The following is a 26,775-nucleotide window of genomic DNA, read 5'->3' on the forward strand; positions in this document are numbered from 1 at the left end:
CATAGCTGCCCCCCATACAGCATAACGCCCCCATAGCTGCCGCCCATACAGCATAACGCCTCCATAGCTGCCCCCCATACAGCATAACGCCCCCATAGCTGCCGCCCATACAGCATAACGCCCCATACAGCATAACGCCCCCATACAGCGTAACGCCCGCATAGCTGCCCCCCATACAGCGTAATGCCCCCATAGCTGCCCCCCATACAGCATAATGCCCCCATAGCTGGCCCCCATAGCTGCCCCCCATACAGCATAATGCCCCCATAGCTGCCCCCTATACAGTATAATGCCCCCTTAGCTGCCCCTAGTTCCAGTGCCCTTGTAGATAGTGACACAGTGCCCATCTAGGTAGCGCCACAGTATATTGCCCTCTTGCTGCCACCATTCAGTATAATGCCCACATAGATTCTCACATGCTGTATAATGCCCACACAGAGGCCCCCATACAACATAATGCCCCATACAGTAAAATACCCATACAGATGCCCCCATACAGTATAATGCCCCCATAGCTGCCCCATACAGTATAATGCCCTACAGTATAATGCCCCCTAGTGCCAGTGCCCATATATAAAGTGCCAGTGCCCTCAATAGTGCCACAGTGCCCATGTAGATAGTGCCCCTATATAGTGCCACAGTTCCCATGTTGATAGTGCCACCCTGTAGCCAGCGCCATTGAGACTCCCTCTAGAAGCGGAATCCCCAGACAGAGCATAGGCCGGGGATTCCGCTCCTAGAGGGAAGCCCTGATGTTACTGTCCATATATGCAGACTCTGGCCGTGGATTCCGCTCATAAATGGACAGTACCGGCAAGGGCTTCCCCGAGCACAGCGCTTAAAGTAGCACTGTGCCCGGGTAGACCTCGGCAAGCGGAGGAGCTGCCTCTGCTCCTCCGCTCTGAACCAATTCTCAAGCAGGGAGCTGATGATTCCCTGCTTCAGAATTATTTTGACAGCGGGACATAACCCGGCCGCCCGGAATCCGGGACTGTCCCGCTGAATCAGGGACGATTGAGAGGTATGCCCGAATAGCTTGCCATATAATGCTGAAATAACTAAGGCCATATTCACACGAACGTGGGGAAACTCGGACGTGAGAAACATGACGCATTTCACGACCGAGGTGCCCCCGTGCAGTTTCCGTTTTCACAGATCCCCATAGACTTGAGTCTATGGAGGGATCCGTGAAAACGGAAGAAAAATTATTATAATCTATTTTTCAACAGACCCTTCGCACGGTCCATTGAAACAAGAGTCCGTATGACGGCCGTTGTTTTAACAGCCTTACTCTACGTTTTGAATTCGCCCTAAGGGTGTAGGACAACCACTGTCCATATGACCATAGGGGGGGCCATAAAATAGGACCTTGTGCATCCACCTGGAGAGTGGCCCTGTTCACGTCTGCTGCGTTAGGGTATGTTCATACGGCCTATTTACGGACGTAATTCGGGCGTTTTTGCCCCGAATTACGTCCGAAAATAGCGCCTCAATAGCGCTGACAAACATCTGCCCATTGAAAGCAATGGGCAGACGTTTGTCTGTTCACACGAGGCGTATATTTACGCGCCGCTGTCAAAAGACGGCCCGTGAATTGACGCCCGTGTCAAAGAAGTGACCTGTCACTTCTTTGGGCGTAATTGGAGCCGTTATTTATTGACTCCAATGAATAGCAGCGCCAATTACGTCCGTAATTGACGCGGCGTTCAAGCGCCTGCACGTGCCGTTACGGCTGAAATTATGGGGATGTTTTCAGGCTGAAACATCCCCGTAATTTCAGCCGTAACGGACGCCCTCGTGTGAACATACCCACAGAGGCCTCCAATGCAGATTCCGTCAATTTTGCAAGAGAAAATAGCTGGTTTTGGTCATGCGACGGATTCGCCACTTATGGCATTCTCGTTGTTCTTCTCCTATGATGGAGCAGAACGTGGGACGCAGATGTGAACACAGCCTTAGGAGCCGCACACACGAGCGTGTTCGGTCCGTGATTTACGGTCCGTACGTCAGCCGCATTTCCCGGACCAAACAAACTGCAGGGAGCCGGGCTCCTAGCATCATGATTACAGTACGGGACAGTTGTCCCACAGCGAGGCAGTGACACCTGGCGACATATAGAAGGGTATGTTCACACGCACTGTTTTCAGACGTAATTCAGCCGTTTTACGGCTCCATTACGCCTACAAACATCTGCCCATGGCTTTCAATGGGAATTACGATGTTCTGTTCCCACAAGCCTTTATTTTACGCGTCGCTGTCAAAATACGGCGCGTAAAATGACGGCTAGTCAAAAGAAGTGCAGGACACTTCTTGGGAAGTTTTTGGAGGCGTTTTTTACTGACTCCATCGAAAAACAGCTCCAAAAACGGCCGTAAAAAACGCAGTGAAAATCGCGAGTTGCTACAAGAACGTCTGAAAATCAGGAGCTGTTTTCGCCTGAAAACAGCTCCGTATTTTCAGACATTTTTGGTCACTGCGTGTGAACATACCCTTACTATGATGCTAGGAGCCCGGCTCCCTGCACTGTTTGGTCTGGGAAATGCGGCTGACGTACGGCCCGTATATCTCGGACCAAACACGCTCATGTGTGGGAGGCCTTACATCTAGCGTTGGATAACCCATATGATAGAGCGTCACGCACTTTTGGCTATTAGCGCAGTGACCTGGATATTTGTAAAAATCTCTAATGCACACACTGACGTTTGTGAGTAGCATGCACATTACTTCAGCTCAGGCACCATCAACATTAGACGAGGAGCGGGGCACACCTTTCATAAATATAATTAACTTATATAGCTCATGTGTAAAAAATGCCCCCTCACACACTCATACGACCTCACGTACTCAAACATACAGTGCCATGAAAAAGTATTTTCCTGATTCCTACACTTCATTATTTCTCTGATGAAGCAGGTGTACTTACTTTGAAAATCGGTGTAAGAATGGCTGTATTAATAGCATTTTAGGAGTCCAGCCTCTGGCTGTATTCATAAAATGCTCATTTTAATAACAGGTAGGAAAAACTTTCAAAAAGATTTATACAGCCATTCTTACATGGATTTACAAAGTCAGTACACCAGATCCATCAGGTCTGACCATAAACATGGATGTATATCGGCCGAACTTATGCATACTTGGACTGTGGCTAACATATATCTTCCTAACATAGGTCAAGTAGAATATGGGCTGCGGGTCCTGCAAAACATAGCGGCTTTTGTTGAAGGTTTCAAAATTCCTGTAGGGGACCTCAATCTGGTCTTTGACATGAGCACTGACTCCGGTAAATACTCTGTTGCTTCCTCAGCAATCCAGAGGCTCAAGTCTCTCTTAACTAGACTACACTTGGTTGATGTTTGGCGCATCTTTCATCCTGGAACTAAAAACTTTTCAATTCGTTGCTTATTACAGCTTTAGCCGGAGTGATTATTTGTCAGTCTACCATCGGCTCTCATACACAGGAGGCTCCAATGGTCCATGGATTCGAGATTTTGGTCAGATCATGCACTTGTTCGGAGAACTTTACAGGAATCTAGTCCTATGGCCAGAGGTTTCCCGTGGTACTTTAATGATAATCTTCTCTCTGACGTGGCCCGTCTAGCCGGGTTTAAGGAGTTGTTTACCTCTTTTGTCGATGCCCATGACCGGCCTCTTTCCATGGGAGACATTGACATTTGTGCTACACCGGGTTCTTATATCTCATGGTGCTAAACTCAAGAAGACGAGGTCAATTGCTAATTGATTTTTACTTCAAACAAATAGGACAGAGGCAAAGATCTCCAACACCGGCCGGCAAATTCTCTACATCCTTGACCAGAAGACTCTTTGTACCAGAGACCGGCTCCGTAGGGTCACCATTACATGGATGATAGGGATAGTTTGATAGAATAGTTATTCTACGGTACAATAGAAACAAATTGTTTTCTGGCACATAAACATATGTCCAGGTTCATGTTGTAAAACGACTGAATAAACACCAATTTATTTGAAGACCATCTAAAAAAAACAACGATTAGATATGTTTCCAATAATGTCCCACCATATGTAAGCCCATATATATATATTAGTTATATTATAAGACTGTTGTAAGTAATGTTCTATCATTCATGTAGTAACATTGTTCAACTTGGTACCAGTGCACTGTATCGAAGGACGGTCCAGCTGGATTTATGTCCTCACGGCTTCTTGATGTAATGCGCAAGTCACGTTTCCACCAGTCGCCGTATTCTACGGCAACATCTATCTTTTGCTTACGGATCTGTCTACAAGAAGGGGGTGTGACATCCGACAAGGAATCAATACAAAGAAGTCCGATCACAGACAGGGTGACGCCCGACCTTGCGAGCTACCAAACAGCGCCTGTATACCGGCCCAGGAAGACTGCGCCACGTGGTTTAGAAACACATATGACATTTAAGGTTCACAGTGTAAATTCTAAGAAAACAAAGCATCTTATTTACATTGTTACGCAATAATTTAGGCAAAAACATGAATTTCTACGGACATCTCTCCAGTGTAAAATCATCTAGTTTTATAGTAACATTTCTCCACACATTCTGAACATGAAAATGGCCTCTTCCTATAGGGGTTTTCTGATTTATATATATTGATTTAACATTTCCATATTCCGAAAATGACTTCTCTTCCGTGGGAATTTTCCTTCGAGATGATTTTTTAAATTTTTTTATTGAGCACATGATTATGTCTTCTCCTTTGTGTGAATCCTATAATGGTCAACAAGATCTGATATCTGCGTAAAACATTCCCCACATTCTGAACATGAAAACGACTCCTCCCATGTATGAATTTTATGGTGGTCAACAAGATCTGATATCTGTGTGAAACATTCCCCACATACCGAGCATCCAAATGGCTTCTTAAATCTGTGAGTTTTCTGATGTCTCTCAAGATAATCTTTGCGTGCAAAACATTTACCACAATCCAAACATGTATATGGCTTCTCCCCTGTGTGAATCACTTGATGTTTAACAAGATCTGAATTCTGGGTAAAACTTTTCCCGCATTCCAAACAGGAAAACGGCTTCTGCCCCGTGTGACTTCTTTGATGTTTAACAAGAACTGATTTCTGAGTAAAACATTTCCCACAATCCAAACATGAAAACGGCTTCTGCCCCGTGTGAATTCTCTGATGTTCGACAAGGGATGATTTCTGGGTAAAACATTTCCCGCATTCTGAGCAGGAGTATGGCTTCTCCCCCGTGTGAATTCTCTGATGTTCCACAAGAACCGATTTCTTGGTAAAGGATTTCCCGCATTCTGAACATGAATATGGCCGCTCATCGTTGTGAATTCTCTTGTGCATAGAAAGACTCAAGTTCTTTTTAAAATGTTTCCCACATTCACTACATGTAAATATTTTACCTACGCTGTGACATGAATTTTCAGTAACAAACTGTGGCAGATCAGGACAATGTTCCTTGTGATTAAAAGGATCCGATGATGGTTCTCTGGGGTGAAGGATTGGCATTATATTGGCAACGATGGGTTGTTTTTCACATTTATTTTGTGTGATATCTTCATCTCTATTCTCTGGAGATAAAGGGAGTTGTCCGTCTATATTCCCATCATCTGTGGGATGAATTTTTTGTATTTATTTTTTTTACAAAACATAGTGAGGATATATTAACTTTCCCAATCAGGAGCGGGGCAATGGATGCAATACACAGCCACAGCCGCAGCCCCGCTTTGATTGCAGAGATCAGAGATACTTCTGATCTCCGCTATTATTCCCTTGAATGCCGGGATCAAAGCTGACCGCAGCATTCAAAGGGAAAATAAGAAGGGGGAACCCACTTTTAGATCGTGTCACAGGGAACCCCTGTGACGCGATCCAGAGACATACCATATATGGCCAGACACCCCAGGGTCAATTGAAGGACCCAAGGACTGTCTGACCATATTCTCTGGTGTTAGGGCAGACTTTGGTATCAACTGCCTGCACACTATCAGTATATAGATATATGCCAGTAGATTTCTGTTAAAAATAAAAGTCAAATTTATATTAAAAAAAAGTAATGACAAACAAATCTGTAAAAAAAAAAAAAAAAATACTCCTTAAAAAAATAATACTTCCTCGGCGCTGGTGTGCGCCAAAACCTGAGACTTTTTTACGCCAGAGAACTGGTGTAAACCTTTTGATATGTTCCCTCCCAGAGTCTTGGATACTCATCTATATTTAGTGGTTATTACTCACCTGGGCTGATGACTACAGGAATTTCCTCTTCCTTACACTGAAGATCATCCCTCGTATACGTCTCGTCTTCACTTTCTATAACCTCAAATTTAAATTCAGCCGGATCTTCACCCTGATTTCATTATTGACAAAGTAACAAACAATTCAGAAGTCAGCTAGAGAAGCGCAACCTTTAAGAACAAATTTTTTTTAAATTAAAACCAAATCATCTATTGGCCAAGAACATGAGATCGGCAGCCAGTATTTCATGAGATCTCCGTCTACCTGATGATCCTGTGCGACACTGGGATTTTCCTCTTGACAACACTGGGAATACTCAGGACGGGGACATCTTTCTAGTGGATTGCTATCACTTGGTCCATCTGGAAGAAACAGAACAACACTAACACCAATCAACTAGTCTCTGCTTCCTGGCCGGCGCCGCTCCTCTCCTTCAGTCCATGCGGCTAGCGTCCTCGAATTCCGCTGACTCTCACCTCCTGGTTTTCCTTCCATTGCTCCTAGTGTAGCCGGCTGTCCTGGTCTAAAAATGTCCGTCCTTATTGCTCAATGCCTGAGCAATACGTTTCTTAGGCTGCATTCAGATCTGCGCTAGGGCTCCGTTCCGTCAAAACGGAGCCGTCACAAACCAGACTTTTCTATTTCCATCACCATTGATTTCAATGGTGACGGATCCGGTGCAAATGGTTTCCATTGTGCAGGGGTTCCGCCGTTTTGACGGAATAAGTACCGTAGTCGACTGCGCTATTGATTCCATCAAAATGACTGAACCCTTACACAACGGGGACAAGCGGAAACCATTTGCATCGGATCCGTCACCAAGTCAATGGTGATGGAAACGGAAACCTCTGGTTTCTCTTTGTGTCAGTCAGGGCTCCGTTCCGACAGAAAGCAGCCGTGACGCAGATGTGAACGCAGCCTTATTCTAGCTTGCTCGCAGTCATTCTTTCGATATCTATTTGGACATTCTGTTATTGACCCTGCCTATACTTGACCATCTCTCTGCCGCCTGCCCTGACCCACTTGTTACAGCTGTCAATTGAAAGTCATACAACCGAGCACAGACAAAAGTGCCGCCCTCTATGTTTAAAGACCGGTCTTTACTGTCCGCAAATACACATCCATAGCCCCCCGCAATCGAGGAAGCGCCCATAGACTTCTAGGGGCGAGTCTGTGCCGCAATTGCAGACAGGAATAGGACATGTTCTATATCTTGCAGATCATTTCTACGGCCCAGACACACATCTGTAAATATATGGAAAGTCCGTGGCCAATAGAAACGACCGGGTCCACGATGTCATCCGTAATTACAGATGAAACCTACGGTCGAGTGCACGGCGCCTAAAGCTGCTGATTTCTAGGAATAATGGCGTTGTTTCGATTGAACATGGAGAAGATGAGACCACGACCTACCTCGGACGATATCTTCAGGAATTTCCTCCTCCTTACATTGCGGACTGCTGCTGGCAAACGTCCCCTCCTCCTCTTCTTCTTCTATTGCCTCAACTTTAACATTGGTCACATCTTCATCCTAACAAATAATGTTGGATAAGCCTTTTAACCCTTGATTGACCAGGCCATTTTTCGTTCTTCCTTCCATGAGCCATAACTTTTTTTTTTTTTACTATGGATATAGCCGCAGGAGTTGTTTTGTTTTTGTTGCGGGACGAGTTGTCGCTTTTTACTGCACCATTTATTGGACCGTATACTTTCACAAATTATTTTGTGGGGTGGAATGTAAAAAAAAAGCCCAAAAACAGCAATTTCACCATTGTCGTTTGGGTTTCGTTCTTTTACAGCGTTGCGAACACGTATTCTGCAGGTCAATACGATTACGGCGATACCAAATTTATATTGTTTTTTTTTTTATATTTTACAGGATAAAAACAAATGGCTAAAAAGACAAAAAGTCGTGTGTCGACATAACTTTTTTATCTTTCCGTCGTTTGAGCAGTGTGAGGGCTTATTTTTTGCAGGGCGAGCCGTAGTTTCTGCTGATATTGATACGTAAGACTTTTGATCAGATGAGGCGACCAAAAAACAGCAATTCTGGCGTTATTTCTTTTCAGGGCGTTCTTCAAGCAGGTTAAATAATGTTATATTGGAATACTTTGGATTTTTACGGACGCTGTGATACCAGTGATGTTTATTTTTTTACATTGATTTTGTGGGAAAATATATATATATTTTTTTACTTACAATATTTTTTCTTGGGGATAGAATAAAACCTTTATTTTACGGATTCTGAATTTTTTTATTGGTTCCCCTAGGGGACTTGAACCCACGATCGTTGGATCGCTTTCCACAATATATTGCAGTATATTGTGTTTGCTGCTGGCTCCTATTAAGGCCTGACTGTGGCGGTCGCGGGGCAGGGGTGGTCGATGGTCTTGCCCTCTGTGTAACGGCTCAGACGTAGCGGTCGCTATTGGCCTCAGCATCTAAGTGGGTAAATAGCCGGAATCGGCTCCTCCTGTGACGTCCATGTAACATGCCTGATCCTGATTGGGTTTAAGAAAGCAAGATTTGGTATCTTTCATGAAAACAAAAAGTTTGAGGTTAGCCAGATTTATGGACATCCATTAAAGCGCTTGGAGACTCCTATTCTTTTCATCTCTCCCTAGTTTACCTACCTAGTTTAAAAAAAGGTGATGACTCTATAGAACCCTACGCCATAAAACACAAGGTGTGCCCACCATGCCAACGAGTCTGGTCCTCTCCAGTCCAAGAGGCGGCCTTGCCAGTCGCGTGATGTTTTTGTTTGGCTCGGTCGAGAGTCTACAAAGGCAATAGACGCCTTTGACATGGTAAAAAAAAAATATATATATATTTTAATATATGATAGTCAAGTTTAACCCCTTCCCCTGCATTCTGGGGCCTCATGACCAAGCAATTTTTTTAGTTTTTCCATCGTCATATTCGAAGAGCTCTAACTTTTTTATTTTCACGTGGACTTGGCTGTATGAGGACCTGTTTTTGCAGGATGAGTTGTATTTCTCAAAGGCCCAGTTTTGGGGTATGTAGAATTTTTTTAAACAACTTTTTATTTTTGGGGGGGGGGGGGGGGGGGCGGATATAAAAAAAAAACAGCAATTTAGTTATTGTTCTATGCGTTTTACATTTACGCCGATTACTGTGCGGCGTAAATAACGCGCTACCTTTATTCACCGAGGACGATTACGATGATACCAAACACGGATTGTTTTTTTATGTTTTACTACTTTAGCAGAATAAAAACGCTTTTGAACTAAAAACATTGTATTTGGCATCGCCGATCTCCACGAGCCGTAACTTTTTTATTTTTCCATCGATGTCGCCATATGAGGGCTAGTTTTTTTGCGGGACTTAATTGCTACCATTTTGCGGTACATGGGACTTATTGATTAACCTTTATTATTATTTTTTTGGGGGGGAATGGGGAAAAAATAGCAATTTTGCTGTTGTTTTTTGAGGTTATTTTTACGGGATTCAACTTGCGGTTTAAATAATATGATAACTTTTTTCTTTGGGTCATTACGATTGCGGGGATACCATATATGTGTCGTTTTTATTTTATTTTTACACTTTTACTACATAAAACCATTTTTTTTAATGTGTACCTTAATTTTTATTTCACATTTATTACTTATTTTTTCAGTCTCACTCGGGGACTTCACTATGCGATCTTCAGATTGCAGATATAATGCTTTGGTATACCAGGGCATTATTGCCTGTCAGTAAAGAACGGAGAGGCATCTATCAGGACATGCCTCCGACACGTCCTTATAGCCAGGGCAGGCCTGGGGGCCTTTGTTAGGCCCCCGGCTGCCATGGCACCCCATCGAATGCCCGAAATTGCATTTGTGGGCCGCCGATGGGTGACAGGGGGAGCTCATTCCCTCTGTAAACAACACAAATGCAGCGGTCGCGAATGACCGCGGCATTTGAGGGATTAAACTGCCGTGATCTAAGTAAACTTCGATCGCTACCGTTGGAGCAGGATCCCCGACTCCAGCCTGTACAGGAGACCCGTGCAGGACGTTGATTAGGCCACCGTGAAAGGGCGGCGGCCTAGAATAAACCCCTTAATGACCGCCATGAAAAGGCGTATTGGCGGTCAATAAGGGGTTAAAAAAGTTGCACTCATTTTTGGGGCTGCATTCTTTATTTGATTTCATTCGGACAGCTTAGATGCCAAGATTGAAATAGACCACGGCATCTAAGGGGTTAAATAGCCGGGATCGGCGCTAGCTCTGATCCCAGCCGCTACAGCCGACAACCGCTGCCCAAGGCTCAGCTCCTCAGCCATTACTGTGCCGTAGATTGTGGAAGGGAAACACGGCAACTTGGAGAGATGGCTGTGACGCGCTGCCTGCATTGCGGATAATAAAAGTGAATGTTTTTGCTGACACCACAGTTGCAAGGAGTTGAGACCCGCTGGACTTCTTGTGACGGTGCGGTCGCGGTAACTTGTGGGTCGCGACCACATTCACTTGCAAGGCAGGCAGCGCGACACGGCCATCTTTCAATGTGCGACCTGTGCCATGGTCGGCGTGCAGCACTAGGGAGTATAAAGTGATGGCAAATTACTAGGACGTGCCTCATTGTTTCAGACAGCCACTTTCCTAAACGTCTTGCGTGGAATCCAATCCTCAGCATGTGAACAGGGCTTTAGTGTTTTTATATAATGTCCCAGCATTCCCGGCAGCGCTCACCTCCCCCGTCAGCAGCTCGATGATCTGGTGTGTGAGGTCCAGGATCTTCTCGTTGTTCCTCTCATGGATGATGGGGGTCTTGGTTTTGCTCCATCCTCCGGACTCATGGGGACGGCTGCCGGGGGTCACACACTCTCCAGACGTCGTCTTCATTACGGTGTAGTCCTGTGTATGGAGAATATCACTATATACAATCCCAGTATCCCTGACCATATATCACACCCTAACAACAGGCAGTCTGGGAAGATTGATATATCGTTTTATAAAGGAAAAGACCTTTGTCATTTATCCCTCTAAATCTCTGCACATCCTGGGCTAAGGAGTCTAGGGGGCGGTCCTACACAGTGATGGACAGCCCACTGGACTCCTAAGTCCAGGACGGGTAGAGATTTAGATGAATAAATGACAAGTTATACTTTACCCAAACAAACTATATATCAATCTACCCGGCTCCTCCAGCTCTATAACATACTGCCCGCAGGTTAGACGACGTTTCCATCAGGAGCCGCTCACACAAAGCTTCTATATACACATTTTTCATTCCGTATCCCGTCCGCTTTATGACGGAGATGTTCAGGTCACGCACTCCCTGCTCACATTTTCAATGTCTGAATTTTTAGTTGGAAAGCTTCATCCAATCAGATTACAGGCTTCACCAAAATGGAGGCTGCACGTCCAGAAACTGCAGACACACAAGACACAGCACGGGTGTGGTAATGAACAGCGAGTGGTTGTCGTTCTCATAAGACTGTCTGACATGATGTCCCCTCTTCCTTTATGTTGCAGTCTGTACTATTTATTTCGGCCCATGAAGTCACCCCGATACAGCACATTAAGGCCCCTCCTGCTCTGTGGTGTATAAATAAGCGAGCGCATGTGACATAATTCCCAGAATCCCTCACCTCTCCGGTCAGCAGGGAGATGATCTCCAGCGTCAGCTTTAATATCCTCTCTTTTCTGTCCTTGTCCATCTTCGGTGGGTCAGTCAGGACCATCGTCTTATGGAGGAGACGTCAACTGGGTGGATCCTAAAGTAACATCAAAGATCACATATAATTATGTATCCCGGGCTGGATCCTGCTATACCCACTGATCCGTTTACTATACAAGGTAATATTTACACGTCTTCACATCGGTATATGAATGGTATAATCCACGACACACGCTATGCAGGGGAGAGTATTGTGGATAAGGGACAGTATAGATGTCCTGCATATAGAGGGATAGTGGAGGAGTCCTGTATATAGGGGGACAGCGGAGGAGTCCTGCATATAGGGGGACAGCGGAGGAGTCCTGTATATAGGGGGACAGCGGAGGAGTCCTGTATACAGGGGGGACAGTGGAGGAGTCCTGTATATAGGGGGACAGCGGAGGAGTCCTGCATATAGGGGGATAGTGGAGGAGTCCGGTATATAGGGGGGACATTGGAGGAGTCCTGCATATAGGGGGATAGTGGAGGAGTCCTGCATATAGGGGGACAGCGGAGGAATCCTGCATATAGGGGGATAGTGGAGGAGTCCTGCATATAGGGGGACAGTGGAGGAGTCCTGCATATAGGGGGACAGCGGAGGAGTCCTGCATATAGGGGGACAGCGGAGGAGTCCTGTATATAGGGGGACAGCGGAGGAGTCCTGTATACAGGGGGGACAGTGGAGGAGTCCTGTATACAGGGGGGACAGTGGAGGAGTCCTGTATATAGGGGGACAGCGGAGGAGTCCTGCATATAGGGGGACAGCGGAGGAGTCCTGTATACAGGGAGGACATTGGAGGAGTCCTGCATATAGGGGGATAGTGGAGGAGTCCTGCATATAGGGGGACAGCGGAGGAATCCTGCATATAGGGGGATAGTGGAGGAGTCCTGCATATAGGGGGACAGTGGAGGAGTCCTGCATATAGGGGGATAGTGGAGGAGTCCTGCATATAGGGGGACAGCGGAGGAGTCCTGCATATAGGGGGACAGCGGAGGAGTCCTGCATATAGGGGGACAGCGGAGGAGTCCTGCATATAGGGGGATAGTGGAGGAGTCCGGTATATAGGGGGGACAGCGGAGGAGTCCTGTATATAGGGGGACAGCGGAGGAGTCCTGTATACAGGGGCACAGCGGAGGAGTCCTGTATACAGGGGGGACAGTGGAGGAGTCCTGCATATAGGGGGATAGTGGAGGAGTCCTGCATATAGGGGGACAGCGGAGGAGTCCTGCATATAGGGGACAGCGGAGGAGTCCTGCATATAGGGGACAGCGGAGGAGTCCTGTATATAGGGGGACAGCGGAGGAGTCCTGTATACAGGGGGGGACAGCGGAGGAGTCCTGCATATAGGGGGACAGCGGAGGAGTCCTGCATATAGGGGGATAGTGGAGGAGTCCTGCATATAGGGGGATAGTGGAGGAGTCCGGTATATAGGGGGGACGGCGGAGAAGTCCTGTATACAGGGGGAGGGGACAGTGGAGGAGTCCTGTATACAGGGGGACAGCGGAGGAGTCCTGCATATAGGGGTACAGCGGAGGAGTCCTGCATATAGGGGGACAGCGGAGGAGTCCTGCATATAGGGGGACAGCGGAGGAGTCCTGCATATAGGGGGATAGTGGAGGAGTCCTGCATATAGGGGGATAGTGGAGGAGTCCGGTATATAGGGGGGACGGCGGAGGAGTCCTGTATACAGGGGGAGGGGACAGTGGAGGAGTCCTGTATACAGGGGGACAGCGGAGGAGTCCGGTATATCGGGGGGACAGTATAGATGTCCTGCATATAGAGGGACAGCGGAGGAGTCCGGTATATAGCGGGACAGGGGAGGAGTCCGGTATATCGGGGGGACAGTATAGATGTCCTGCATATAGACGGACAGCGGAGGAGTCCGGTATATAGGGGGGGACAGCGGAGGAGTCCGGTATATAGGGGGGACAGCGGAGGAGTCCGGCATATCGGGGAGACAGCGCAGGAGTCCTGTATACAGGGGGGGACAGCGGAGGAGTCCGGCATATAGGGGGGGACAGCGGAGGAGTCCTGCATATAGGGGGGACAGCGGAGGTGTCCTGTATACAGGGGGGGGACAGCGGAGGAGTCCGGTATATAGGGGGGGACAGCGGAGGAGTCCGGTATATAGGGGGGGACAGCGGAGGAGTCCTGCATATAGGGTGGACGGAGAGCGGAGGAGTCAGGTATATCGGGGGGACAGTATAGATGTCCTGCATATAGAGGGACAGCGGAGGAGTCCGGTATATAGAGGGACAGCGGAGGAGTCCGGTATATCGGGGGGACAGTATAGATGTCCTGCATATAGAGGGACAGCGGAGGAGTCCGGTATATAGGGGGGGGACAGCGGAGGAGTCCGGTATATAGGGGGGGACAGAGGAGGAGTCCGGCATATCGGGGAGACAGCGGAGGAGTCCTGTATACAGGGGGGGACAGCGGAGGAGTCCGGCATATAGGGGGGACAGCGGAGGAGTCCTGCATATAGGGGGGACAGCGGAGGAGTCCTGTATACAGGGGGGGACAGCGGAGGAGTCCGGCATATAGGGGGGGACAGCGGAGGAGTCCGGCATATAGGGGGGGGACAGCGGAGGAGTCCGGCATATAGGGTGGACGGACAGCGGAGGAGTCCGGTATATCGGGGGGACAGTATAGATGTCCTGCATATAGAGGGACAGCGGAGGAGTCCGGTATATAGAGGGACAGCGGAGGAGTCCGGTATATCGGGGGGACAGTATAGATGTCCTGCATATAGAGGGACAGCGGAGGAGTCCGGTATATAGGGGGGACAGCGGAGGAGTCCGGTATATAGGGGGGGACAGCGGAGGAGTCCGGCATATCGGGGAGACAGCGGAGGAGTCCTGTATACAGGGGGGGACAGCGGAGGAGTCCGGCATATAGGGGGGACAGCGGAGGAGTCCGGCATATAGGGGGGACAGCGGAGGAGTCCTGCATATAGGGGGGACAGCGGAGGTGTCCTGTATACAGGGGGGGGGACAGCGGAGGAGTCCGGCATATAGGGGGACAGTATAGATGTCCTGCATATAGAGGGACAGCGGAGGAGTCCGGTATATAGAGGGACAGCGGAGGAGTCCGGTATATCGGGGGGACAGTATAGATGTCCTGCATATAGAGGGACAGCGGAGGAGTCCGGTATATAGGGGGGGACAGCGGAGGAGTCCGGTATATAGGGGGGGACAGAGGAGGAGTCCGGCATATCGGGGAGACAGCGGAGGAGTCCTGTATACAGGGGGGACAGCGGAGGAGTCCGGCATATAGGGGGGACAGCGGAGGAGTCCTGCATATAGGGGGGACAGCGGAGGAGTCCTGCATACAGGGGGGGACAGCGGAGGAGTCCGGCATATAGGGGGGGACAGCGGAGGAGTCCGGCATATAGGGGGGGGACAGCGGAGGAGTCCTGCATATAGGGTGGACGGACAGCGGAGGAGTCCGGTATATCGGGGGGACAGTATAGATGTCCTGCATATAGAGGGACAGCGGAGGAGTCCGGTATATAGAGGGACAGCGGAGGAGTCCGGTATATCGGGGGGACAGTATAGATGTCCTGCATATAGAGGGACAGCGGAGGAGTCCGGTATATAGGGGGGAACAGCGGAGGAGTCCGGTATATAGGGGGGGACAGCGGAGGAGTCCGGCATATCGGGGAGACAGCGGAGGAGTCCTGTATACAGGGGGGGACAGCGGAGGAGTCCGGCATATAGGGGGGACAGCGGAGGAGTCCGGCATATAGGGGGGACAGCGGAGGAGTCCGGCATATAGGGGGGACAGCGGAGGAGTCCGGCATATAGGGGGGACAGCGGAGGAGTCCTGCATATAGGGGGGACAGCGGAGGAGTCCTGTATACAGGGGGGACAGCGGAGGAGTCCGGCATATAGGGGGGGGGACAGCGGAGGAGTCCTGCATATAGGGTGGACGGACAGCGGAGGAGTCCTGCATATAGGGTGGACGGACAGCGGAGGAGTCCTGTCTACAGGGGGGACAGCGGAGGAGTCCTGTATACAGGGGGGGCAGTGGAGGAGTCCTGTATACAGAGGGGACAGTGGAGGAGTCCTGTATACAGAGGGGACAGTGGAGGAGTCCTGTATAAAGAGGGGACAGCGGAGGAGTCCTGTATATAGGGGGATAGCGGAGGAGTCCTGTATATAGGGGGACAGCGGAGGAGTCCTGTATATAGGGGAGCAGCGGAGGAGTCCTGTATATAGGGGAGCAGCGGAGGAGTCCTGTATATAGGGGAGCAGCGGAGGAGTCCAGCATATAGGGGGACAGCGGAGTCCTGCATATAGGGGAGCAGCGGAGGAGTCCTGTATATAGGGGGGACAGCGGAGGAGTCCTGTATATAGGGGGACAGTGGAGGAGTCCTGTATATAGAGGGGGCAGCGGAGGAGTCCTGTACATAGAGGGGACAGCGGAGCCCTGAATATAGGGGGACAGCAGAGTCCTGTATATAGGGGGACAGCGGAGGAGTCCTGTATATAGGGGGACAGCGGAGGAGTCCTGTACACAGGGGGACAGCGGAGGAGTCCTGTATATAGGGGAGCAGCGGAGGAGTCCTGTATATAGGGGAGCAGCGGAGGAGTCCTGTATATAGGGGAGCAGCAGAGGAGTCCTGTATATAGGGGAGCAGCGGAGGAGTCCTGTATATAGGGGAGCAGCGGAGGAGTCCTGTATATAGGGGAGCAGCGGAGGAGTCCTGTATATAGGGGAGCAGCGGAGGAGTCCAGCATATAGGGGGACAGCGGAGTCCTGCATATAGGGGAGCAGCGGAGGAGTCCTGTATATAGGGGGGACAGCGGAGGAGTCCTGTATATAGGGGGACAGTGGAGGAGTCCTGTATATAGAGGGGGCAGCGGAGGAGTCCTGTACATAGAGGGGACAGCGGAGCCCTGAATATAGGGGGACAGCAGAGTCCTGTATATAGGGGGACAGCGGAGGAGTCCTGTATATAGGGGGACAGCGGAGGAGTCCTGTACACAGGGGGACAGCGGAGGAGTCCTGTATATAGGGGAGCAGCGGAGGAGTCCTGTATATAGGGGAGCAGCGGAGGAGTCCTGTATATAGGGGAGCAGCAGAGGAGTCCTGTATATAGGGGAGCAGCGGAGGAGTCCTGTATATAGGGGAGCAGCGGAGGAGTCCTGTATATAGGGGAGCAGCGGAGGAGTCCTGTATATAGGGGAGCAGCGGAGGAGTCCTGTATATAGGGGGGACAGCGGAGGAGTCCTGTATATAGGGGGGACAGCGGAGGAGTCCTGTATATAGGGGGATAGCGGAGGAGTCCGGTATATAGGGGGGACGGCGGAGAAGTCCTGTATACAGGGGGAGGGGACAGTGGAGGAGTCCTGTATACAGGGGGACAGCGGAGGAGTCCTGCATATAGGGGTACAGCGGAGGAGTCCTGCATATAGGGGGACAGCGGAGGAGTCCTGCATATAGGGGGACAGCGGAGGAGTCCTGCATATAGGGGGACAGCGGAGGAGTCCTGCATATAGGGGGACAGCGGAGGAGTCCTGCATATAGGGGGACAGCGGAGGAGTCCTGCATATAGGGGGATAGTGGAGGAGTCCGGTATATAGGGGGGACGGCGGAGGAGTCCTGTATACAGGGGGAGGGGACAGTGGAGGAGTCCTGTATACAGGGGGACAGCGGAGGAGTCCGGTATATCGGGGGGACAGTATAGATGTCCTGCATATAGAGGGACAGCGGAGGAGTCCGGTATATAGCGGGACAGGGGAGGAGTCCGGTATATCGGGGGGACAGTATAGATGTCCTGCATATAGACGGACAGCGGAGGAGTCCGGTATATAGGGGGGGACAGCGGAGGAGTCCGGTATATAGGGGGGACAGCGGAGGAGTCCGGCATATCGGGGAGACAGCGCAGGAGTCCTGTATACAGGGGGGGACAGCGGAGGAGTCCGGCATATAGGGGGGGACAGCGGAGGAGTCCTGCATATAGGGGGGACAGCGGAGGTGTCCTGTATACAGGGGGGGGGACAGCGGAGGAGTCCGGTATATAGGGGGGGGACAGCGGAGGAGTCCTGCATATAGGGTGGACGGAGAGCGGAGGAGTCAGGTATATCGGGGGGACAGTATAGATGTCCTGCATATAGAGGGACAGCGGAGGAGTCCGGTATATAGAGGGACAGCGGAGGAGTCCGGTATATCGGGGGGACAGTATAGATGTCCTGCATATAGAGGGACAGCGGAGGAGTCCGGTATATAGGGGGGGGGACAGCGGAGGAGTCCGGTATATAGGGGGGGACAGAGGAGGAGTCCGGCATATCGGGGAGACAGCGGAGGAGTCCTGTATACAGGGGGGGACAGCGGAGGAGTCCGGCATATAGGGGGGACAGCGGAGGAGTCCTGCATATAGGGGGGACAGCGGAGGAGTCCTGTATACAGGGGGGGACAGCGGAGGAGTCCGGCATATAGGGGGGGACAGCGGAGGAGTCCGGCATATAGGGGGGGACAGCGGAGGAGTCCAGCATATAGGGTGGACGGACAGCAGAGGAGTCCGGTATATCGGGGGGACAGTATAGATGTCCTGCATATAGAGGGACAGCGGAGGAGTCCGGTATATAGAGGGACAGCGGAGGAGTCCGGTATATCGGGGGGACAGTATAGATGTCCTGCATATAGAGGGACAGCGGAGGAGTCCGGTATATAGGGGGGACAGCGGAGGAGTCCGGTATATAGGGGGGGACAGCGGAGGAGTCCGGCATATCGGGGAGACAGCGGAGGAGTCCTGTATACAGGGGGGGACAGCGGAGGAGTCCGGCATATAGGGGGGACAGCGGAGGAGTCCGGCATATAGGGGGGACAGCGGAGGAGTCCTGCATATAGGGGGGACAGCGGAGGTGTCCTGTATACAGGGGGGGGGACAGCGGAGGAGTCCGGCATATAGGGGGGGGACAGCGGAGGAGTCCTGCATATAGGGTGGACGGACAGCGGAGGAGTCAGGTATATCGGGGGGACAGTATAGATGTCCTGCATATAGAGGGACAGCGGAGGAGTCCGGTATATAGAGGGACAGCGGAGGAGTCCGGTATATCGGGGGGACAGTATAGATGTCCTGCATATAGAGGGACAGCGGAGGAGTCCGGTATATAGGGGGGGACAGCGGAGGAGTCCGGTATATAGGGGGGGACAGAGGAGGAGTCCGGCATATCGGGGAGACAGCGGAGGAGTCCTGTATACAGGGGGGACAGCGGAGGAGTCCGGCATATAGGGGGGACAGCGGAGGAGTCCTGCATATAGGGGGGACAGCGGAGGAGTCCTGCATACAGGGGGGGACAGCGGAGGAGTCCGGCATATAGGGGGGGACAGCGGAGGAGTCCGGCATATAGGGGGGGACAGCGGAGGAGTCCTGCATATAGGGTGGACGGACAGCGGAGGAGTCCGGTATATCGGGGGGACAGTATAGATGTCCTGCATATAGAGGGACAGCGGAGGAGTCCGGTATATAGAGGGACAGCGGAGGAGTCCGGTATATCGGGGGGACAGTATAGATGTCCTGCATATAGAGGGACAGCGGAGGAGTCCGGTATATAGGGGGGGACAGCGGAGGAGTCCGGTATATAGGGGGGGACAGCGGAGGAGTCCGGCATATCGGGGAGACAGCGGAGGAGTCCTGTATACAGGGGGGGACAGCGGAGGAGTCCGGCATATAGGGGGGACAGCGGAGGAGTCCGGCATATAGGGGGGACAGCGGAGGAGTCCGGCATATAGGGGGGACAGCGGAGGAGTCCGGCATATAGGGGGGACAGCGGAGGAGTCCTGCATATAGGGGGGACAGCGGAGGAGTCCTGTATACAGGGGGGGACAGCGGAGGAGTCCGGCATATAGGGGGGGGGGACAGCGGAGGAGTCCTGCATATAGGGTGGACGGACAGCGGAGGAGTCCTGTCTACAGGGGGGACAGCGGAGGAGTCCTGTATACAGGGGGGGCAGTGGAGGAGTCCTGTATACAGAGGGGACAGTGGAGGAGTCCTGTATACAGAGGGGACAGTGGAGGAGTCCTGTATAAAGAGGGGACAGCGGAGGAGTCCTGTATATAGGGGGATAGCGGAGGAGTCCTGTATATAGGGGGACAGCGGAGGAGTCCTGTATATAGGGGGACAGCGGAGGAGTCCTGTATATAGGGGGACAGCGGAGGAGTCCTGTATATAGGGGAGCAGCGGAGGAGTCCTGTATATAGGGGAGCAGCGGAGGAGTCCAGCATATAGGGGGACAGCGGAGTCCAGCATATAGGGGAGCAGCGGAGGAGTCCTGTATATAGGGGGGACAGCGGAGGAGTCCTGTATATAGGGGGACAGTGGAGGAGTCCTGTATATAGAGGGGGCAGCGGAGGAGTCCTGTACATAGAGGGGACAGCGGAGCCCTGAATATAGGGGGACAGCAGAGTCCTGTATATAGGGGGACAGCGGAGGAGTCCTGTATATAGGGGGACAGCGGAGGAGTCCTGTACACAGGGGGACAGCGGAGGAGTCCTGTATATAGGGGAGCAGCGGAGGAGTCCTGTATATAGGGGAGCAGCGGAGGAGTCCTGTATATAGGGGAGCAGCGGAGGAGTCCTGTATATAGGGGAGCAGCGGAGGAGTCCTGTATATAGGGGGGACAGCGGAGGAGTCCTGTATATAGGGGGGACAGCGGAGGAGTCCTGTATATAGGGGGGACAGCGGAGGAGTCCTGTATATAGGGGGGACAGCGGAGGAGTCCTGTATATAGGGGGGACAGCGGAGGAGTCCTGTATATAGGGGGACAGCGGAGGAGTCCTGTATACAGGGGGACAGCGGAGGAGTCCTGTATACAGGGGGATAGCGGAGGAGTCCTGTATATAGGGGGACAGCGGAGGAGTCCTGTATATAGGGAGGACAGCGGAGTCCTGTATATAGGGGGACAGCGGAGGAGTCCTGTACATAGGGGAGCAGCGGAGGAGTCCTGTATATAGGGGGACAGCGGAGAAGTAATGTATATAGGGGGACAGCGGAGGAGTCCTGTACATAGGGGGACAGCGGAGGAGTCCTGTACACAGGGGGACAGCGGAGGAGTCCTGTATATAGGGGAGCAGCAGAGGAGTCCTGTATATAGGGGAGCAGCAGAGGAGTCCCGTATATAGGGGGGACAGCGGAGGAGTCCTGTATATAGGGGGACAGCGGAGAAGTCCTGTACATAGGGGGACAGCGGAGGAGTCCTGTATATAGGGGAGCAGCGGAGGAGTCCTGTATATAGGGGAGCAGCGGAGGAGTCCTGTATACAGGGGGACAGCGGAGGAGTCCTGTATACAGGGGGGGCAGTGGAGGAGTCCTGTATACAGAGGGGACAGTGGAGGAGTCCTGTATATAGGGGGACAGCCGAGGAGTCCTGTATATAGGGGAGCAGCGGAGTCGTCCTGTATATAGGGGGGACAGCGGAGGAGTCCTGTATATAGGGGGACAGCGGAGGAGTCCTGTATATAGGGGGGACAGTGGAGACCTGTATATAGGGGAGCAGCGGAGGAGTACTGTATACAGGGGGACAGCGGAGGAGTCCTGTATATAGGGGAGCAGCGGAGTACTGTATATAGGGGAGCAGTGGAATTGTTTTAACATGTTACACAATCACTACCCTCAGTCACGTCCTGTGTATATCACTACATTATAAACCTCCCATTATATAACCCCGCCGCCGCCGCCGCAGCAGCAGCAGCCCCGTATATAAGTGCTGTGGCGGAGGAGACTCGGGGCACAATCACACAGGTGACACATATTTAACCGCATCACTCACCCCGGAAGTAATCCATCCGCCCGTCTGTATAGTGTCACTACACGTCTATAGCGCTGTACATCACATGACTTGTTATTAGTACATGATTGGCTCACTCCGCTCAGACCGAATAAAATATGTGGCCGCGACGTCTCCGCAGGGAATAACGCTTCTAGGACTCCAGTGCTTTATCTGCTGGTATTTTGAGGGTGACGACAGCGGCGACCATTTTGTTGTGGCCAAACTCACAGAGGAAAACACAGGAAACATGGAGGATGCGCAGATTAGACACGCCTATTCCTCATACGCCATTTGTAGTGACGTCATTAGTGTTTAGGCGATAGTAAAAGAACATTTTGTGCTGGATTATTGAGGTTTATCTTCATTTTCTTCTTTCGGATTTGATTTATTTATTTATAGGGGGTTTCCTTTCTAGGACTATAATATTAAGGAGCAGCTTTGTGTTGCAGTACCAGTGACGGCCACAACCAAATATTTAGCGCTATTTCTGGGTAAACAGCTGATCGTTAGGGGTGCGGCATGTCAGACCTTCACCGATCACATGTTAACCCCTTAATGACCAGCTAAATTTGTCCGTTTTTTGCCTCTGCCTTTCAGCAGCCATAACTTTTATTTCTTCATTGATGTGGCTATACGAGGCCGTGTTTGATATGGTAGGAATTTTATTTTACCACGCGCAGTTTGGAGGAACAAATAAGTTGCTGTGTAATTTTTGCACCGTGACTTAATGAAAAAGCGATTTCCAGCATTTTTTCTTATTTCTTACACCCATGCCTCCCAACATTCACGTATAACGCTCCCATAGTACTTACCACACACAATATAATGTCCTCATAGTGCCCCCAACACAGTATAATGTCCCCATACAGTATAATGCCCTCATAGTGCCCCCACACAGTATAATGCCCTCATAGTGCCCCCACACAGTATAATGCCCTCATAACTGCCCCCACACAGCATAATGCCCTCATAGTGCCTCCACACAGTATAATGCCCTCATAGTGCCCCCACACAGTATAATGCCCTCATAGTGCCCCCGCACAGTATAATCCCCTCATAGTGCCCCCGCACAGTATAATCCCCTCATAGTGCTCTCCACACAGTATAATGCCCCCATAACTGCCTCCACACAGTATAATCCCCCCATAGCGCTCCCACACAGTATAATCCCCCCATAGTGCTCCCACACACTATAATGCCCCCATAGCGCTCCCACACACTATAATGCCCTCATAACTGCCTCCACACAGTATAATGCCCTCATAACGGCCCTCCACACAGTATAATGCCCCCATAACTGCCTCCACACAGTATAATGCCCCCATAACTGCCCTCCACACAGTATAATGCCCCCATAACTGCCTCCACAGTATAATGCCCCCATAACTGCCCTCCACACAGTATAATGCCCCCATAACTGCCTCCACACAGTATAATGCCCCCATAACTGCCCCCACACAGTATAATGCCCCCATAACTGCCCCCACACAGTATAATGCCCCCATAACTGCCTCCACATAGTATAATGCCCCCATAACTGCCTCCACACAGTATAATGCCCTCATAACTGCCTCCACACAGTATAATGCCCTCATAACGGCCCTCCACACAGTATAATGCCCCCATAACTGCCTCCACACAGTATAATGCCCCCATAACTGCCCTCCACACAGTATAATGCCCCCATAACTGCCTCCACAGTATAATGCCCCCATAACTGCCCTCCACACAGTATAATGCCCCCATAACTGCCTCCACACAGTATAATGCCCCCATAACTGCCCCCACACAGTATAATGCCCCCATAACTGCCCCCACACAGTATAATGCCCCCATAACTGCCTCCACATAGTATAATGCCCCCATAACTGCCTCCACACAGTATAATGCCCCCATAACTGCCCCCACACAGTATAATGCTCCCATAACTGCCTCCACACAGTATAATGCCCCCATAACTGCCCTCCACACAGTATAATGCCCCCATAACTGCCTCCACACAGTATAATGCCCCCATAACTGCCCCCACACAGTATAATGCCCCCATAACTGCCTCCACACAGTATAATGCCCCCATAACTACCCTCCACACAGTATAATGCCCCCATAACTGCCCCCACACAGTATAATGCCCCCATAACTGCCCCCACACAGTATAATGCCCCCATAACTGCCTCCACATAGTATAATGCCCCCATAACTGCCTCCACACAGTATAATGCCCCCATAACTGCCCCCACACAGTATAATGCTCCCATAACTGCCTCCACACAGTATAATGCCCCCATAACTGCCTCCACACAGTATAATGCCCCCATAACTGCCCTCCACACAGTATAATGCCCCCATAACTGCCCCCACACAGTATAATGCCCCCATAACTGCCTCCACACAGTATAATGCTCCCATAACTGCCTCCACACAGTATAATGCTCCCATAACTGCCTCCACACAGTATAATGCCCTCATAACTGCCCTCCACACAGTATAATGCCCCCATAACTGCCCCCCCCACAGTATAATGTCCCCATAACTGCCCTCCACACAGTATAATGCTCCCATAACTGTCCTCCACACAGTATAATGCCCCCATAACTGCCCTCCACACAGTATAATGCCCCCATAACTGCCCTCCACACAGTATAATGCCCCCATAACTGCCCTCCACACAGTATAATGCCCCCATAACTGCCTCCACAGTATAATGCCCCCATAACTGCCCCCACACAGTATAATGCCCCCATAACTGCCCCCACACAGTATAATGCTCCCATAACTGCCTCCACACAGTATAATGCCCCCATAACTGCCTCCACACAGTATAATGCCCCCATAACTGCCCTCCACACAGTATAGTGCCCCCATAACTGCCTCCACACAGTATAATGTCCCCATAACTGCTCTCCACACAGTATAATGCCCCCATAACTGCCTCCACACAGTATAATCCCCCCATAGCGCTCCCACACAGTATAATCCCCCCATAGTGCTCCCACACACTATAATGCCCCCATAGCGCTCCCACACACTATAATGCCCTCATAACTGCCTCCACACAGTATAATGCCCTCATAACGGCCCTCCACACAGTATAATGCCCCCATAACTGCCTCCACACAGTATAATGCCCCCATAACTGCCCTCCACACAGTATAATGCCCCCATAACTGCCTCCACAGTATAATGCCCCCATAACTGCCCTCCACACAGTATAATGCCCCCATAACTGCCTCCACACAGTATAATGCCCCCATAACTGCCCCCACACAGTATAATGCCCCCATAACTGCCCCCACACAGTATAATGCCCCCATAACTGCCTCCACATAGTATAATGCCCCCATAACTGCCTCCACACAGTATAATGCCCCCATAACTGCCCCCACACAGTATAATGCTCCCATAACTGCCTCCACACAGTATAATGCCCCCATAACTGCCTCCACACAGTATAATGCCCCCATAACTGCCCTCCACACAGTATAATGCTCCCATAACTGCCCCCACACAGTATAATGCCCCCATAACTGCCCCCACACAGTATAATGCTCCCATAACTGCCTCCACACAGTATAATGCTCCCATAACTGCCTCCACACAGTATAATGCCCTCATAACTGCCCTCCACACAGTATAATGCCCCCATAACTGCCCCCCACACAGTATAATGTCCCCATAACTGCCCTCCACACAGTATAATGCTCCCATAACTGTCCTCCACACAGTATAATGCCCCCATAACTGCCCTCCACACAGTATAATGCCCCCATAACTGCCCTCCACACAGTATAATGCCCCCATAACTGCCTCCACACAGTATAATGCCCCCATAACTGCCCCCACACAGTATAATGCCCCCATAACTGCCTCCACACAGTATAATGCCCCCATAACTACCCTCCACACAGTATAATGCCCCCATAACTGCCCCCACACAGTATAATGCCCCCATAACTGCCCCCACACAGTATAATGCCCCCATAACTGCCTCCACATAGTATAATGCCCCCATAACTGCCTCCACACAGTATAATGCCCCCATAACTGCCCCCACACAGTATAATGCTCCCATAACTGCCTCCACACAGTATAATGCCCCCATAACTGCCTCCACACAGTATAATGCCCCCATAACTGCCCTCCACACAGTATAATGCCCCCATAACTGCCCCCACACAGTATAATGCCCCCATAACTGCCTCCACACAGTATAATGCTCCCATAACTGCCTCCACACAGTATAATGCTCCCATAACTGCCTCCACACAGTATAATGCCCTCATAACTGCCCTCCACACAGTATAATGCCCCCATAACTGCCCCCCCCACAGTATAATGTCCCCATAACTGCCCTCCACACAGTATAATGCTCCCATAACTGTCCTCCACACAGTATAATGCCCCCATAACTGCCCTCCACACAGTATAATGCCCCCATAACTGCCCTCCACACAGTATAATGCCCCCATAACTGCCTCCACAGTATAATGCCCCCATAACTGCCCCCACACAGTATAATGCCCCCATAACTGCCCCCACACAGTATAATGCTCCCATAACTGCCTCCACACAGTATAATGCCCCCATAACTGCCTCCACACAGTATAATGCCTCCATAACTGCCTCCACACAGTATAATGCCCCCATAACTGCCTCCACACAGTATAATGCCCCCATAACTGCCTCCACACAGTATAATGCCCCCATAACTGCCTCCACACAGTATAATGCCCTCATAACTGCCTCCACACAGTATAATGCCCCCATAACTGTCCTCCACACAGTATAATGCCCCCATAACTGTCCTCCACACAGTATAATGCCCCCATAACTGCCTCCACACAGTATAATGCCTCCATAACTGCCCCCACACAGTATAATGCCCCCATAACTGCCCTCCACACAGTATAGTGCCCCCATAACTGCCTCCACACAGTATAATGACCCCATAACTGCCTCCACACAGTATAATGCCCTCATAACTGCCTCCACACAGTATAATGCCCTCATAACTGCCCTCCACACAGTATAATGCTCCCATAACTGCCTCCACACAGTATAATGCCCCCATAACTGCCCTCCACACAGTATAATGCCCCCATAACTGCCTCCACACAGTATAA

General features: G+C 50.8%; 1 protein-coding gene across 1 annotated transcript in view; it reads right to left on the minus strand.

Moving 5' to 3' along the window:
- Positions 1-4,506: 4,506 nt before the first annotated feature.
- Positions 4,507-26,775, minus strand: part of LOC142663093 (uncharacterized) — an 81,950-nt gene continuing 59,681 nt past the window's right edge. Inside the window, exons 9-14 of the mRNA XM_075841396.1 lie at positions 11,808-11,903; positions 10,906-11,070; positions 7,625-7,742; positions 6,476-6,573; positions 6,212-6,323; positions 4,507-5,586 (exon numbers count right to left, since the gene is read on the minus strand). Of these exons, the coding sequence (XP_075697511.1) occupies positions 4,697-5,586; positions 6,212-6,323; positions 6,476-6,573; positions 7,625-7,742; positions 10,906-11,070; positions 11,808-11,903 (1,479 nt within the window). The 3' untranslated portion in view covers positions 4,507-4,696. The remainder of the gene's footprint in view (positions 5,587-6,211; positions 6,324-6,475; positions 6,574-7,624; positions 7,743-10,905; positions 11,071-11,807; positions 11,904-26,775) is intronic.

This window comes from Rhinoderma darwinii, chromosome 11, assembly GCF_050947455.1.
Source record: "Rhinoderma darwinii isolate aRhiDar2 chromosome 11, aRhiDar2.hap1, whole genome shotgun sequence".
Taxonomy (NCBI): domain Eukaryota; kingdom Metazoa; phylum Chordata; class Amphibia; order Anura; family Rhinodermatidae; genus Rhinoderma; species Rhinoderma darwinii.